This window comes from Artibeus jamaicensis, unplaced genomic scaffold (assembly GCF_021234435.1).
Source record: "Artibeus jamaicensis isolate MK-2021 breed Jamaican fruit bat unplaced genomic scaffold, CSHL_Jam_final contig_851, whole genome shotgun sequence".
In the NCBI taxonomy this organism is placed as follows: domain Eukaryota; kingdom Metazoa; phylum Chordata; class Mammalia; order Chiroptera; family Phyllostomidae; genus Artibeus; species Artibeus jamaicensis.
Window position 1 is genome coordinate 14,607,750 of NW_026521986.1, and position 15,467 is coordinate 14,623,216.

Consider the following 15,467-nt stretch of genomic DNA (forward strand, 5'->3'; position numbering starts at 1 on the left):
TCGTCATCACCAAACCATTATTATTTGAAATGTTAAAGGGACTTATTTAAGAAAAAGAAGATCAAAATGATGAACATTAAAATGACAGTGAATTCACAACAATCAACCATTGAATCTGAAAAACAAAGCAAACGACTGCAACAGAAACAGAATCATAGATTTGGAGATCATTTGGAAGTTTGTTGGTAGGGGGAATGGGGAGCATGGGGGAAAAGATGCAGGGTTTAAGAAGTACAGATTGGTAGGATCAGAATAGACAGGGATGTTCAGAACAGTGTAGGAAATGGACTAGCCAAGAAACTTACATGCATTACCCCTGGATCTGAACTAAGGTGGAAGATTGCCAGAGGGAGTGGAGAGTGCCCCGGATGGATGAAGACAAAGGGGGAAAAATTGGGACAACTCTAATAGCATAATCAATAAAATATATTTTAAATAAAAGAAAGTGGTGTTAATAGTATTGAAGGACCAGCAGCAAAATTTGAGATACAAAGCAAAAACAAAAACAAAGAAACCTATTTCTAATGAGGAAGTTTTAAGAATTTTTAAAAGATCTGCTTGAGAAAGTGTACGTTTACATTCTAACTACAGATATATGTTGGTGTTCGCAGTGTTTAGACTGTGATTTTTAGGTTTCTCTTTATTTGTGGGCTTACCATCTGATCTAACAAGATCCTTGTGTTGATCTTGCATCCATGTAGTGATTTTGCTTTGAATGTGTTTTCAACGGTCCATCTTGTGATCATTAGGTCAACAAGGTGTTACTGGGCCAGAATTATATAAATAGCCCTCAAGGCCACGCAAGGCCTGGCCCTTGGTTTCTGTCCTGCCTCCTCTCTCCACTCTCTGGGTCAGTGCCTCAGCCAGCCTGTCCTCAGAAGGTAGACCTCCTGGAGGGGTGCAGGGTTCTATCCGTGGCTCAGATGTCACACCCAGTGGGAGACATTTGTTAAACATTTGTTGAATTTAACAGTGAAGGGGGGAGTAAGCTGGAGAGACCAAGTGCTTTTCTAATTCACACTTATGGATGGGTGCACAGTACCCAGATGCCCTGATGCCTTGCCAAGAGTACGTTCAACAAGACCATACCAGCTGTGCTTCAGGAGATTTCTCTTCTCTGGATCTAGATCTGCACTGGCATAATTAGAAAGGTTTTTTTTTCCTTTCCTAAAAAATTACTTTAACAGTTTTATTTTTCCTTTTGTCCCACTAAAGAATTACAAACTACTCATTTGCACATAGCAAATGGATTGTCAAGGCCATCACCGCTGATCTTTCTTCTTTTCTTTTTCTTCAAGGCAATCTTTGGCAGCCAGACACTACCTAACTCCAGTTTATGGACAATGAATAATGGTGCAGCTTGCAGAATTTCAAGTGCCACAGTTAGTGGCCAGAAGCCAACCACTCTGCTACAAAAAGTGGTGCCACCTCCAAGTTCCTCCTCCCTGGTCCCCAAACCCCCATCCAATCACAAACAAGTCCTAAGAAAGGCAACATCCCAGAGGTCTTCCAAGTAAGTTTTCAATAATCTCCTGAGTTGTATCAATTGCGTGCTTATAGTGCTCTTTACTTATGGAATTTTCAAGACACTTGGTACTGAATTGTTGAAAACAAGAGCACCTGACGGGTAATAAAAGCTAAGTCCCGTTTCTCAGCTCTGGCTGCAAATTACAATCTCCTGGGCTCTTGCTTACCCTGTGGGAGGGGCAGGCACTGCTCTTAAAGGTTCCTAGGGATCTTGGTGAGAGCTGCCCTCACAAGTGGAGTTCAGGGTCATTGCTAACCAACTCTTCCAGCCTCTGGCAGGAGCTACAATCAGACAATGCATCAGGTAATACTGCTGAACAATGCTAAAGAAAGGGAATGAAAAAATTTCTTCTGGAGGTACTCTCCTCTTTGTCACTGCAGAGTCAGACCTACAGAATTTTTATATTAAATTCAATACCTTGCTCCCTTCCTTTGTTCACTTTTAGGCACTTGAATAGGATGACACAGGAGTGGGATATCATTGGGAAGATTAACTTCACTGACCTTAGTAAGCAGAATCTGTGCGCCAATGCTTTTGATACTGTGGGGTCTAAAAAAAATAGTGGTGCTTTTGCCCTACTCTAAGTTCTTCTGGCTGGGTTAATCGAATCAAAGGGACAGATTAACCGGAGAAAATTGAAGTTTTAGTACATGCACATGGAGAATTCCGAAGACAGCAAGGAACAAAGGAGAAGGGCGGGGCAGCGTCAATTTCAGAAGTGAGAATAGGTGATTTACAGATAGTTGAGGAAAAGAAGAACTTCCGTGGCAGGGAAATTCCTGCCTCAGAAACAGAGGGTCACGGGGAAGGGGAGTTGTCCAGCTAACAGCCTTAGAGCCTTCCTGCCAAGGTGAAATTATTCAGGTGATTGAGCCCAGGCTCCCTTCCCAGAGCAGGTTTTTTGTCTGAATCTCTTGGACAGGAAGCTGGGAGGGGGTCAAAGGCTTCCTTTGAATCTTGTTTCTTAATTAACAACTTAAAATCAATAACCCCCAAAAACAGCTTCATGGCAGCAAAATGTTGGTCCCCTCCAGTTCCTTCGTGGTGTACCTATTTTACTTCAAAAACTAAACACAAACAACAAACACGTTTCCACTCCCGAATCAAATTTTTGTAGGTTATTTTCTTCACTCTACCTCCTGCCATTTTTTAGCTAGTGAACCAGGAATGGACCGGTAGAGGGCGTTGGATCTAACAGCCCTTCTCTATTTAAAATGGAGATGCCCAGAGGAGGCAGGCATCTCCTGATGTGCAAATGCCCGGAGGAGATTTGCGCATGTCTCTTGTTCTCATTTACAGCTCTTCGTTCATTTGTCCTTCACAAAACCAGATTCAGTTGTAAAAAGGAATCCTAGGATATTGTAAAAACAGTTATTTTTTTTCCCTCCTCACACAGTGAATCAAATTTTGATTTTGGATTGAAAGCACTCTCCTGTGGCTGTTTTAATTATGTCGTTGCCATTATTCATTTATCCAACAAATATTTATTCAGTGCCTACTAAGTGCCAAGCACTGTTCCGGGAATAATTGGCATTGTGATTATTTTACAGAGAGAGAGCTCTCTGGGTCAGCAGGGGAGGGCAGTAGGAAGGCTGCCGTCTGAGGCTGGACGCCAGCGGCACAACAGGAAGGAAGCTGCAGCGCCCCTTCCCTTCAAGGGAGTAGAGTCGAATCCTTAAGGGTGCAGGCTCTGCAGCCAGCCTGCCTGCACTCACATCCCCACCCACACTTGACTGACTTGAGACCTTCTGCAAGTTATAAATTACTTAATCTCTGGGCCTCAGTTTTTTCGTGCATGAAGAGGGGATGAAAAGAACATCACCTTCACAGGGCAGTTGGCAAATATTAGCCAAGTTAACACATGTGAAGTGCAACAAGTGCTAGCACGAGCATTTTAAACCACTCTCTCCCTCATGTGGGCTGGCAGAAGCCCACAGTTAGGGAGGAAAATCAGGGAGTTGGCCTCTAATGTTGAGGGTGTCGGTGTGCTTCCCGTTCGTGGACTCTCTGATTATGGGCCCGTATCCTGAGGTGGCCCACAATGGCCTGTGTGGCTGGCCGGTCCCCTGGGGGACAGGCAGGCTGGGCCAGCAGGCAGCAGGGCTGCACACTGAAGATGCCACTCACTGTCCTGAACTCCCTGCTGGCAGGAGGACGCTTCAGCCCGCTGAGGTGGGATTGCAGCTCTGTGGACAAACTTTGCTGCATTTTTTTGTGGTTTCTTCCCTCTGACAAGCAGGAGTGTGGGAAAACCGGAAACAGCTCAGCACCAAAAATGCACAGAAGGGGGGAAAAAAGCAGATTGCTTCAGAATTTAAGAAATATAATCCAAGAATCAAAAGGCATGCTGTGAGGCGTTGTTCCAGGAAATAGTTTCCAATTTGCCTTTAAAACTTGAGCACAAGTCTCTGAAGCTAAATAAGTTAGCACTAATGGAGACCTTAACCTTCCCTCCAACACGAGAAATGCACGGTGTGGGGAGGGCCCCACTGCCTTCCGTGTTCTTCAGACTTTCAGCAAACAGAAAAGCATTGTTTCTATCTGTACTGATTTCTACGGAAAGTTCTCTCTGTGAAATATCCACATAATTTTTTAAAATAAACTTCCATTATAGAATGGTTTAGATTTACAGAAAAGTTGTGCAGATAGTACAGGTAAACCAGTGTCTGCCATCATTAACACCTGATGTTGCCATGGTGACACTTGGAGAATGTACCACAGTAAAACTGTCATTGGTGTGTCACTACTGTGGACAGAACTCCATACCTGATTTGGATGGATGAAGTTATTTTTAATCTAAAGAGCCCTTTCAAGGCTTCTGTAGTCCTGATCTCAGTATCAGTCGATATATTCTTATGCTAAAAGAAATCATGTTTCTGGCCAGTATAGCAAGTTACTTACTAACTTCTGTGTGGCTCAGTTTCCTGTTTTAAAATAGGGATAATAATAGTATCTGCCTCACAGAGTTATTGAAAGAAAGAAATTAATTAATGAATTCCAAGCACAAATACAGCACCTGGTACATAACACAGATGAAATAAGTATTAGGTATTATGGTTAATATACTAAGGTGGCATTTCAGGCAGTTTCATATAATTTTTTACTTTCTTCATACAGGCTGTGTTACTTCATTTGTTTGGACTTATTGCAGCCTTTATTCTGGCTCAGTGCAGATTAATCAGGAACCCTCCGTTGTGACTGGTGATGCTGAGTCACACTCAGGAATGCCATAGTGGCCCAAGAGACACAACTAATGAGCAGTTGTAATGAGCTTGTGACCATGCCGAGCCTCGTGTTTTGGGGTTGAACTTAAAAATTCTCCTAGCACAGAAGTTGGCATTAGGCAAATATAGAAGCAATTTCCAAGAGCATCAAAGTTTCCACATCCTAGAGGGCTGATTTTAGAGAACAATGGAACATAAAAGATGGAATGTCGTTTGGATTTTGGTGCAAAGGGAGTTGAGAATCAGAACAGTGGAGTCCTGTTTCTTTATGATAATATTCAGGTCACTTTCCCTCTAAAGGTTTCGATTTCCCATCTGTAAGACAAAACCACTGTCCCCACTTGAATAATCACCCAAAATAGCTTGTTTTCTGTCTCTTCCATCTAGAGCTTTTTTTTTATGTGCACATTTGTTTTTTAATTCTTAAGCTTTACAGCTATTTTCATCATCCCTTTTTGGCCCAATGATTCTTTGTTCGAATTCTCAAATCCATTACTTACAGTTCCTTTAGCTAAATCGCATTTGTCAATTTCGTAAGAGAATGATTGCGATTTTTTAAACCTTTTCTATGGTGCCAGCAGCTCTTCTTGATTTTCCTTTCTAAAGTTCACCGCACTTTATAATTTAGTACCCACTTCAGATCCTCCTTTCCGAACTATTTGTGGTATTTCTTCCAGGCAGTCAGCTGAACTGAGAACAGTGACGGCCTGTGAACAGCTATTACACACACATGAACTGTCTCTTCCTTGCGAATGACCCTCTTTTCAGAGCCAGAATTACACTCTCCAGGAAACATGGTGAAAGAAACCTGAGGAGGGTAAAGTTTGCCAAGGACCTGGTCAAAACTCATAGACTAGAGAAGAATTTGGAAGGTCACAGTCAGAACTGGTGTACCTTGGGACCCCTCTGAAGAAAGAAAACTGTAAGAAACACCAGCCTTAACAAAAGTGCTTGTCTTTAAACAGCTGGGGTTAACTTTCCTTACCCAGGTTTTAGGATCGGCTCCCTCAGGGTGGCCTTAGTGGAAATCGAAGGTGACTGCCGTTCTATGTCAGCACCCAGGACAGTGGTGTTTGCTAAGAGCTGCTGGGGATTAGGCAGGAGGAAAGCCCTCGGAAGCTGAGGAGGATGGTAAAACCAAATACCGGTTAATCTGACCTGAACATCTGGCAATATCAGAAATATGATGAAAGCTGCTCAGACACAAATGTCAGAAAAATAGGAAAACAAGGCTGGTGAGAAAAGAAAAAGCAATACCTTTTTAACATGTGATTCATTAAAATGGAGCAAACTGATGGGGACTTACAGTCACCCAGCATAGGTTCTTGATGTGGGCATAGACGATACCATATTGTAGGTTAACCATTTTCTGTCAGCCTTTCAGCCCCTTATTATGCGTAGTTTCAAGAAATATGATCAAATCTATGGCATTACCATCCTTAAATATAGGATTCCCTAAATTATGCATTTCTGAAAAATAAAATTGTAAGGGTTCCTAGACCCAATTCCAATGTGAGCAGAGGAAGGGGGAGAGGTTTTCCCTTCACATCAACAAGCAATTCTCAGATACCAGCAGGGAGCCCAAAAATCTAGCTCAGTGCTAACTCTGCCTCCACAGAGATAACGTCAGATTCCACAGGTTAAAGTCAGCCCTGTTAAACTCTGCATGTGTGTGCATATATGGTTGCCTGCATGCATGCACACGCACACATGCACACACTCTTACACACTCTCACACACACTTCAGATGCCAGGCACAAACCCAGACTTCTAACATGTGCTTCTGACCAACTGGCTATTGATGAGGAGCTGTGGATTGGAAGTTCCAATGACCGCCCCGCGGCACAGAATGCCAGTGTACGTCCAGGTTGCTACCTGTAATTCTGACCTACTGGCTGCATACCAAAGGTTCCCCAAACCCACTTCTTGGGTTCAATTAATTTGCTAGAATATCTCACAGAACTCAGAGAAACAAATATGTTACTTACTAGATGACTCGTTTATTATGAAAGGATATAACTCAGAGCCAGATGGAAGAGACTCACACGGCAAGGGGCGCAGAGCTGCCCTGCTGCTCATCAACCCAAAGTGCTCCGAGCCTCGTCCCCTTGGGTTTTTATGGAGGCTTCAATTACGTAAGCACAACTGATTAATCATTGGCCAGTTGGTGATTGATTTGCCTGAAAGTTCCAACCCTCTAATCACGTGGTTCTCTTGGCAACCAGCCCTCATTTTTAGGTGTTTCTAAAAGCCACCTCATTAGCATAGCAGGACACCCCTATCACTCTCAACACTTAGGAACTTCCAAGGGTTTGGGGAGCTATGAGCCAGAAACAGGAGGAAGACCAAATGTGCATTTCCTATTATGAATCCCACTGTCACAATAATGACAGACTTTTAGTGCTGGGATATAAGACTAGAGGCCTAGTGCGGGGCTGTGAGTGTAGCAAGGTCCGCAGGTGGTCCGTGGCAGAGCTAGAGCTGGAATCCACGCCACCTTCTGCGCTGACCCCAGACTCTTTCCAGTGGACCACTGATTTCAAAGACCCCACCCACCTACTCACAGTCATCCTCTACAGCAGTTGTCAGCAAAGTCATGCTAAAACAGTGCCTTTACATTACCATTTAGTCCTCCTATACCCCTCTCCTCCCCCCTTCTAGGCTGTCATCCTGCTCTTATCCATGAGTTTGTCTCTGTTTTGTTTATTGGTTCAGTTTGTTCATTAGATTCCACATATGAGTGAATTCATATGGTGCTTGTCTTTCTCCGACTGCCTCATTTCACTTAGCATAATGTTCTCCAGGTCCATCCATGCTATCTCAAAGGGTAAAATTTCAATACAGTAAAAAAAAATTTAAATAAATTTTTAAAAGAAAGAGGAAGGGATGGAGGGAAAAAGAAAAAAGTTTATTGAATATTTGAGAAAAATATTAAGTGTAATCAACATAAAAACTGAGTAGGATATTGAACCAAATTAAAGTGTAAAACAAAACTATTACTTAGCATAAAAATAAATAAATACTGCCTTTGAGAAAGTGCAGTGTAAGCAGTTAGGAACTGACCCCCTCTCCTTCCACACCAGTTTTCCACTTAAATGGCCAATAAAATACTCAACAGTAGAAAGAATGAGTGTCACTGTTATGCTGAGCTGTTGGGGAAATATCTGTTAGATGCAAAGGGTTTAGATTGAAGAACGACATTGAGGGCTTTTATATACTGCCTTCCTATGAGATTGCAGTCTAGGAAATCAGTAGGGGGCCTGGAATACACCGGATAAATACCCTCTTACTCTAAGGGTTGGGGTCTGGAGATAGCAAGAGGTGAGGACAGGCAAGGAATCTGCCACTCAGACTCTCTTTCCTCTGCCAACGTTTGGATCTCCATCAGTGGATGCACTAGGAGATCCTAACGCTTTTTGGGGGCATGGACAACGACATCATTCAGGAAACTGGGTACTACAACCACACTCAATCAAAAGTTACACTGTGGTGTGTGTGGCGCAGTGGGGAGAAAAAGTACGTGAGAGTCAAAGAATTAAAGGGTCTTTCTTTGGTGGTCCTTAACGTGTAATTTAAATTAAAATTCTACTTTTCATTTCTGCCCGCCACATGTTTAAACGGTTGTTAACATGGAAATATAACTGCCAGGTATTTCCTGTCTGTCACATCCCTTCTTTCTTATCTGATTATGAAAATCCTTTTTAAAAGAGACAGAAACCTATACTAATCTTAGACAGAATCTATTTTAGTTCCTCCTGATCATAAACCCTAAATGGCAAATTTAGAGTTTCCTTTCTGAAAGTGAGCAAATATTTTAAAATCTCGGGTCCTTGGAATAGATGGTATAGCTTAAAGGAAAGCCCTGTGGAGAAGATTCAGAGGAGCTGCCAACCTCCGAAATAAGTTTAAGCAAAAATGAAAAATTTTAGCAATTACTGATGTACACTATCATGTTGTCTGGAAATAATGACAGTTTTACTTCCTCCTTTTTAATTTGGATGCCTTTTATTTCTTTTTCTTGTCTCACCAGTGTGGCATAGAAAACCCTGTAGTTTCCACCAAAAAACTACTTGACCTTATAAGTGAATTTGGCAAAATAGCAGGATACAAAGTCAATATTCAGAAATCCATGACATTTTTGTACACCAACAATAACCTATAAGAAAAAAATCTCATTTACTATAGCAACATGAACCATAAAAGGAATAAATTTAATGGAGATAAAAGACCTGTACTTGGAAAACTATACAACACTGAAGAAAGAAATTGAGGAAGATACAAATAAGTGGAAGCATGTACCATGTTCATGGATCGGAAGAATTAACATCATTAAAATGTCCATACTATCCAAAGCAATCTATAGATTCAATTCCTATTAAAATACCAATGGCATATTTCACAGACCTAGAACAAATATTTTAGAACTTTATATGGAACCAAAAAAGACCCCAAATAGCCTCAGCAATCTTGAGAAAGAAGAACAAAGTTGGAGGGATTACAATGTCCAATATAAAACTATACTACAAGGCCACTATATCAAAACAGTCTGGTACTGGCATAAGAACCAACACATTGATCAAAGGAACAGAATAAAGAGCCCAGAAATAAACCCATGTCTCTATGGGTTTATTTGACAAAGGGGGCACAAGCATACAATGAGGTAAAAACAGCCTCTTCAATAAATGGTGTTGGGAGAACTGGACTGGTACATACAAAAAAATGAAACTAGACTACCAGCTTTCACCACACACGAAAATAAACTCAAAATGGATAAAAGACTTAAATATAAATCATGATACCTTAAAAATCCTAGCAGAAAACAGGCAGTAAAATTTCAGATATCCTATGTAGCAATATTTTTGCTAATACATCTCCTAGGGCAAGGGAAATAAAGGAAAAAACAAATGGGACTACATCAAATTAAAAAGCTTCTGCACAGCTAAAGAAACCATCATCAAAATGAAAAGGGAACTGACCGTATGGGAGAACATACTTTCTGATGAAACATCAAATAAGGGTTTGATCTCCAAAATATATAAAGAACTCATATGACTCAATAACAGTAAGATAAACAATCCAATTAAAAAATGGGCAAAGGACCTGAATAGACACTTTGCCAAGGAGGACATAGATGGCCCATACACATATGAAAAAATGCTCAACATCACTAGCCGTCAGAGACATGCATATTAAAACCACAGTGACATATCACCCCACACCTGCCAGAATGGCTGTCATTAAAAAAATCAGCAAACAAGTAATGGTGAGGATATGAGGAAAAGGAAGCCCAAGTGTACTGTTGGTAGGAATGCAGACTGGTGTGGCCACTATGGAAAAACAGTATGGAATTTCCTCAAAAAACTAAAAATGGAACTGCCTTTTAAGCCAGCAATCAAAACACCTAAGAATCCCAAGCCACCAATTCAAAAGGACTTACGCACTCCCATGTTCACAGCAGTGAAAAGGCAAGTGCTAGAAACAACCTCAGTGCCGTCGGTAAATGAGTGGATCAGAAAAACTGGGGTACATTTCCACAATGAAACACTATGCAGCAGAAAGAAAAAAGGAATCCCTACATTTTGCAACAGTGTGGTTGGAACTGAAGACTATTATGCTAAGTGAAATAAGCCAGTCCATGAAAAACAAATACTAAACAATCTCACTTATATGAAGAATCAAATGAACAAAATAAACTAATGAACAAAATAAAACCAGAGACATGGAAACATGAACAGACTGACAGCTGCTGGGGTGGGGGGCGGTGGAGGGAGGTAGTGGTGGAAAGAAGGGGAAGGGACTAGTCAAAGAACATGTACGAACGACCCATGGACATGGACCATGGTACAGGGATTGACTGCTGGAATGGGGTGGGGGGCTGAGTGGAGGAGGGCAAGGGGGAGAAAATCGGGGCTACTGTAATAGAATAAACAATAATAAAAAATTAATGTGAGAGCTCTAAAAATTACTAATGTATATTCTTAACAAAGTTTAAGAGTGAGTGAATCAGTATATAGAGCTGGAAAAAGCTGTCCTACAGAGAGAGCGAGCAGTCTGCGGTCAGGGAGGATTGCACAGAAATTAGAAGTACCTAAGAGGACAATTAATTGGGTTGAACACAGTGAACAGAGATTGGGCACTATGGAGCATTAAATTAGTGAAATAAAGGACACATTTTTTAAATTCTGCCAAAATTTTTTGGGAAAATTGTACAAAGATAAAAATAATGAGAGAAAAGATAGTCAACTTAAAATAGTGAATTCCAAAAAGAGAATACAATAGTCATTATTATTGGCAAAATAGGCCAAAACGTGAAGGATATAAGGGGTTTGGGATTAAATTAATAGATATACAACTTTGTACCCTGCAGAGTTCCCATGGAATATTTTTCAAAGCTAGAACATTTCAATTAAGTACTCAAGAAGTAGAAATTTTACAGTCCTTATTCTCTAATTTATAATAAAAAGAAACAAAACAAAGTAACTTGGACCAAAATTATATTACATACTATATAAAAAGTAAGAGTTGTGCATATAAAAACAAGGATGCCTATTCTCACCACTTTTTTGTTCAACACAGTACCGGAAGTCCTAGCCAGAGCAGTTAGGCAAGAAGAAGAGATAAAAGACACACAAATTAGAAAGGAAGTAGTAAAACTGTCTTTATTTACAGATGACATGATACTGTATATAGAAAAACCTAAAGACTTCAACAGAACAAAAAACTGTTAGAACTAATAAATTTAGTAAAGTTTTATGATACAAAACCAGTATACAAAGAATCAGTTACATTTCTATACACTAACAACGAACTATGACAAAGATAAATTAAGAAAACAATCCATAAATAATTGCATCAAAAAGAATAAAATACCTTGGAATAAAGTTAACCTAGGAGGTGAAAGGTCCTCCTAGGATCTGAAAACTATAAAATATTGATGAAAGAAATTGAAGAATACACAAGTAAATGGAAAGATATTCCACACTCATGGATTGTAAGAATTAACATTGTTAAAATGTCCATACTGTCCAAAGCAGTCTGCAGATTTAATGCAATCCCTCTCAAAATTCCACTGGCATTTTTCACATAAAAATTTTTTAAAAGGTCAAATTTGTATGGAAGCACAAAAGACCTCAAATAGCCAAAGCAGTCTTGAGAAAGGATAACAAAACTGGAGGCATCATACTTCCTGATTTTAAACTATATTACAAAGCTACAGTAATCAAAATAGTAAGGTATTAACATAAAAACAGACAAATAGATCTACGGGACAAAACAGAGAGCCCTGAAATATACCCACACGTATATGGTCAATTTATGACAAGCCAAGAGTATAGTTTTGGGAAAAGGACAGTCTTTTCAATAAATGGTGTTGGGGAAATTACTATCTCATACCATACAGAAAAACCAACTCAAAATCAACTGAAGACTTGAACGTACAACCTTTTACCATAAAACTCTTAGAAGAAAACATAGGGGATAAGCTCCTTGACATTGGTCTTAGCAGTGATTTTTTTGATTTGACACCAAAAGCAAAGAGGCAGCAAAAAGTAAGATTAAATAAGTGGGATTACACCAAATTTAAAAGTTTCTTCATAGGAAAGAAACCATCAACGCAATGAAAAGGCAGCCTACTGAATGGGAGAAAACATTCGCAGGTCATTTATCTGGTAAGGGGTTTAATATCCAAAATATATAAAGAACTCATATAACTCAGTAGCAAAGAAATAACAGTAACAACTTGTTTTCAAATGGGCAAAAGAACTAAACATTTTTGCAAAGAAGACATAAAAATGGCCAATAGATGCATTGCAAGGTGTTTAATACCACTAATTATTGTGGAAAGACCAATCAAAACCATAATGAGATATCACATCACACCTGTTAGAGTGTGTGTTTTAAAAGAGAGGTTAAAAAAATAAAATGAAAAAAATAAAAGAAAGGTGAAGTGTTGGCAGGGATGTGGAGAAAATGAACACTTTGCAATGTTGATAGGAATGTAAATTGGTACAGCTACTATGGAAAATAGTAAGGAGGTTCCTCAGGAAATTAAATATGATCCAGCAGTTTCACTTCTGGGCATATATATTCAAAGGAAATGAAAACAGGAGATTGAAGAGATATCTGCACTCCCGTGTTCATTACAGCAGTACTCACAATAGCCAAGGCAGGGGAAAAACTTACGTGTCCATCAGTGGATGAGTGGATAAAGATGCTGTGATACACACACACTAGAATATTATTAAACCATGAGAAAGAAGGAAATCCTGCCATTTGCAACAACATGGGTGGACCTTGAGGGCATTAGGTAAAATCAGCCATGCAGAGAAACACAAATACTACATGATCTGACTTTATCTGTGGAATTGAAGAAAGAAATGTCAAACTCAGTAAAAAAAAGTGGTCGCCGGGGCAGGGAGGTGGGAAAAATAGGGAGAGTCTGCTACAAGGGTACAAACTTTCAGTGATAAGATGAGTAAGGTCTGAGGATCTAACATAAAATATGTGTTGTATTGTAGAAATATGCAGAGAGTAGAAAGTGACTGTTCTCATTAAAATAAATAAATATGTGAGGTGATGGATATGTTAAATAACTAGATAGAGGAATCCTTTCACAGTGCATGTTTATCTAGTCACCGTGACATACACTTTAAATATCTTACAATTTCACTCATCAATTTTACCTCAGTAAAGCTGAAACATTTCTTCAAATGAAAAGAATTGTACACATCAAAACGTATATTTGAAATGTAGATCAAGATGTACTAAGAGGAAAACTCATAACATAGAAATACTGAAAAGAAATTAACCAAGATACAAGTGGCAGGTTGGCTTCAACCGACATATGCCTTCTGCCGATTTCCCAGCGTCTCGTGCTGAAAAGAATTCTGAGGACCTCTCTGAGCTTTGCAGTAGAGAGTGCTCTGATGGACTAGTGATGCCCACCGCTGACAGGGAAGATCCTGGGACTGGTAAATGTGCACATGATCTCCTTGTCATACCTGAACTAAGCTTTCATCTCTTGAAGTTTAAAAAGGATCAATTAAAAAAAAATCTAATGAAATCAAGGAAAAAAGTAATAGAAAGTGAAAAGCAAGCAATAAAATTAGTTATGTTCAAAACACAATTTAGTGTGGGGCCAGGGACGAAGAAAATAAACGTAACTCTGCCAGAAAAATAAGAGAATTAAAATATAAGAGAAAGGTTTTAAAAGGAGATGTAGAGAAGATTGAAAAATTAGGAGAATATTTTGCACAATTGTATGCTACCAAATTTGGGGGGAGGAAACTATCAAACCTGGTTCTTGAATAACAAGAAAACCAAGTAGAGAACAGGGCAGAATTTTTTTAACTACCCAAATTGGTTCTCAAAGAAGTAGGGTACATGGGTAAGCCTAGGAAGCAATTTTAAAATATTGTCTCTCAAATAGTTTTTTGAACCTTTCTTCTGAAATCTGTGGAGGCTTTCAAGTGCCTGCAAGATCCAAGTTGAGTCCATGCTCGGACATTAAAGCCTTGTGCAGTGTGTCCTCTATTCCTGTGCCAGTCTGCCCCCTTTCACAGTCTCCTCCGCTATCGTTCCCCCACGCTCACGTCATCCCCCCTGGATGGAATGCTTGTAGCCTCTCGAGCCTAAGTCCTGCCTTGTATTCAATATCAGGTTTTAATTTATCACCTTGATGCAGCTTTAACTGCCCCATCCTTAGTTTTTCAGCTGACTCTACCATCTACCTCCTCGTCTTATTTTTTTCTTTATATGTGTTCTGCTTCCCATAAATTTCTTAGGGACAAATACCTGTCTTCACCATTTTATTGCATATAAAGTGCCCACTATGCTGTGCATTGCTCTGGATGTTGGTGATGACACCAGTGGACAAAACATACATGAGCCCTGCTTTTATGAAGTTTTGTTTTGAGAAAGGAGATAAGTTCAGGCCCCAGCTCCTAATAAAGCTTATATTCATGATTGGTTCTCAGGAAATGGTGCTGGTGGTAGTGACATAGTTTGTTGCATCAAGAATCACTAAATAACAGTTATCATTGATCATTTGTCCTGTGTAGTGTGTTGTGAGAGGCAGTAGAAAACAGTTGCTCACAGCCCAAGATTTCCAATTAGATTTGAATCCTGGTTCCTTCACTTAATGGACCGTCCTTTAGGGATGCCTGTAAGCTTCTGTTCCATTATCTGTAAGAGATTACCTACACCTTGGGGTTGCTTTTAGGATGAAATGAGATCATGTATTTCCCCGGTCATACATTAAGTGCCCACGCACACTAGTTGCTGCCGCTGTAATTTCTGCTGCTGTTGTTTCCTGCTTAAAAAAATCATGTTTTTGTTGTTAGTAAGATGATATTCATAAGTGTGACTTGGCTCTAGCTAGCAAGGCTATGGAAATTCAAACACATTCTGATTTCCTGAACACTAATAACTCTGATGACTATTGAAGGCAAAGGCTTAGTTTCAAACAAAACAGAAGATTAGATTTGGACCTACTGACTTCCAGTCAAGTTGGCTCCATAAGTTCACACTTAAAATTCTCCCTCGGCTTTAAACACGTAGCAGTGAGAGATAAAAAGCTTAAAGAAGAAAACCGAAAGGACATAGCTAAGCTTCAAAACAAGGGAAACATCTTTTTTGGCCTCAAAATGTGCAGAAATAAATGAGAATCAGTGAAAAGAGGCTGCAGCAAAGGAGGCTGGAGGGTAAGCTTTCTGAAC

General features: G+C 39.8%; 1 protein-coding gene across 7 annotated transcripts in view; it reads left to right on the top strand.

Annotated features, from left to right (window-relative positions):
• The window catches only part of TTLL5 (tubulin tyrosine ligase like 5), a 259,197-nt gene that overhangs the window by 190,078 nt on the left and 53,652 nt on the right, over positions 1-15,467 (top strand). For 6 of the 7 annotated variants that reach the window (XM_037145212.2, XM_037145214.2, XM_037145215.2 and 3 more), the window contains one exon: positions 1,299-1,513. In XM_037145212.2, coding sequence (XP_037001107.2) covers positions 1,299-1,513 — 215 coding nt within the window. Of the gene's footprint in view, positions 1-1,298; positions 1,514-8,782; positions 10,496-15,467 lie in introns of those variants that run through there. The other variant, XM_037145218.2, reaches the window with a different exon arrangement.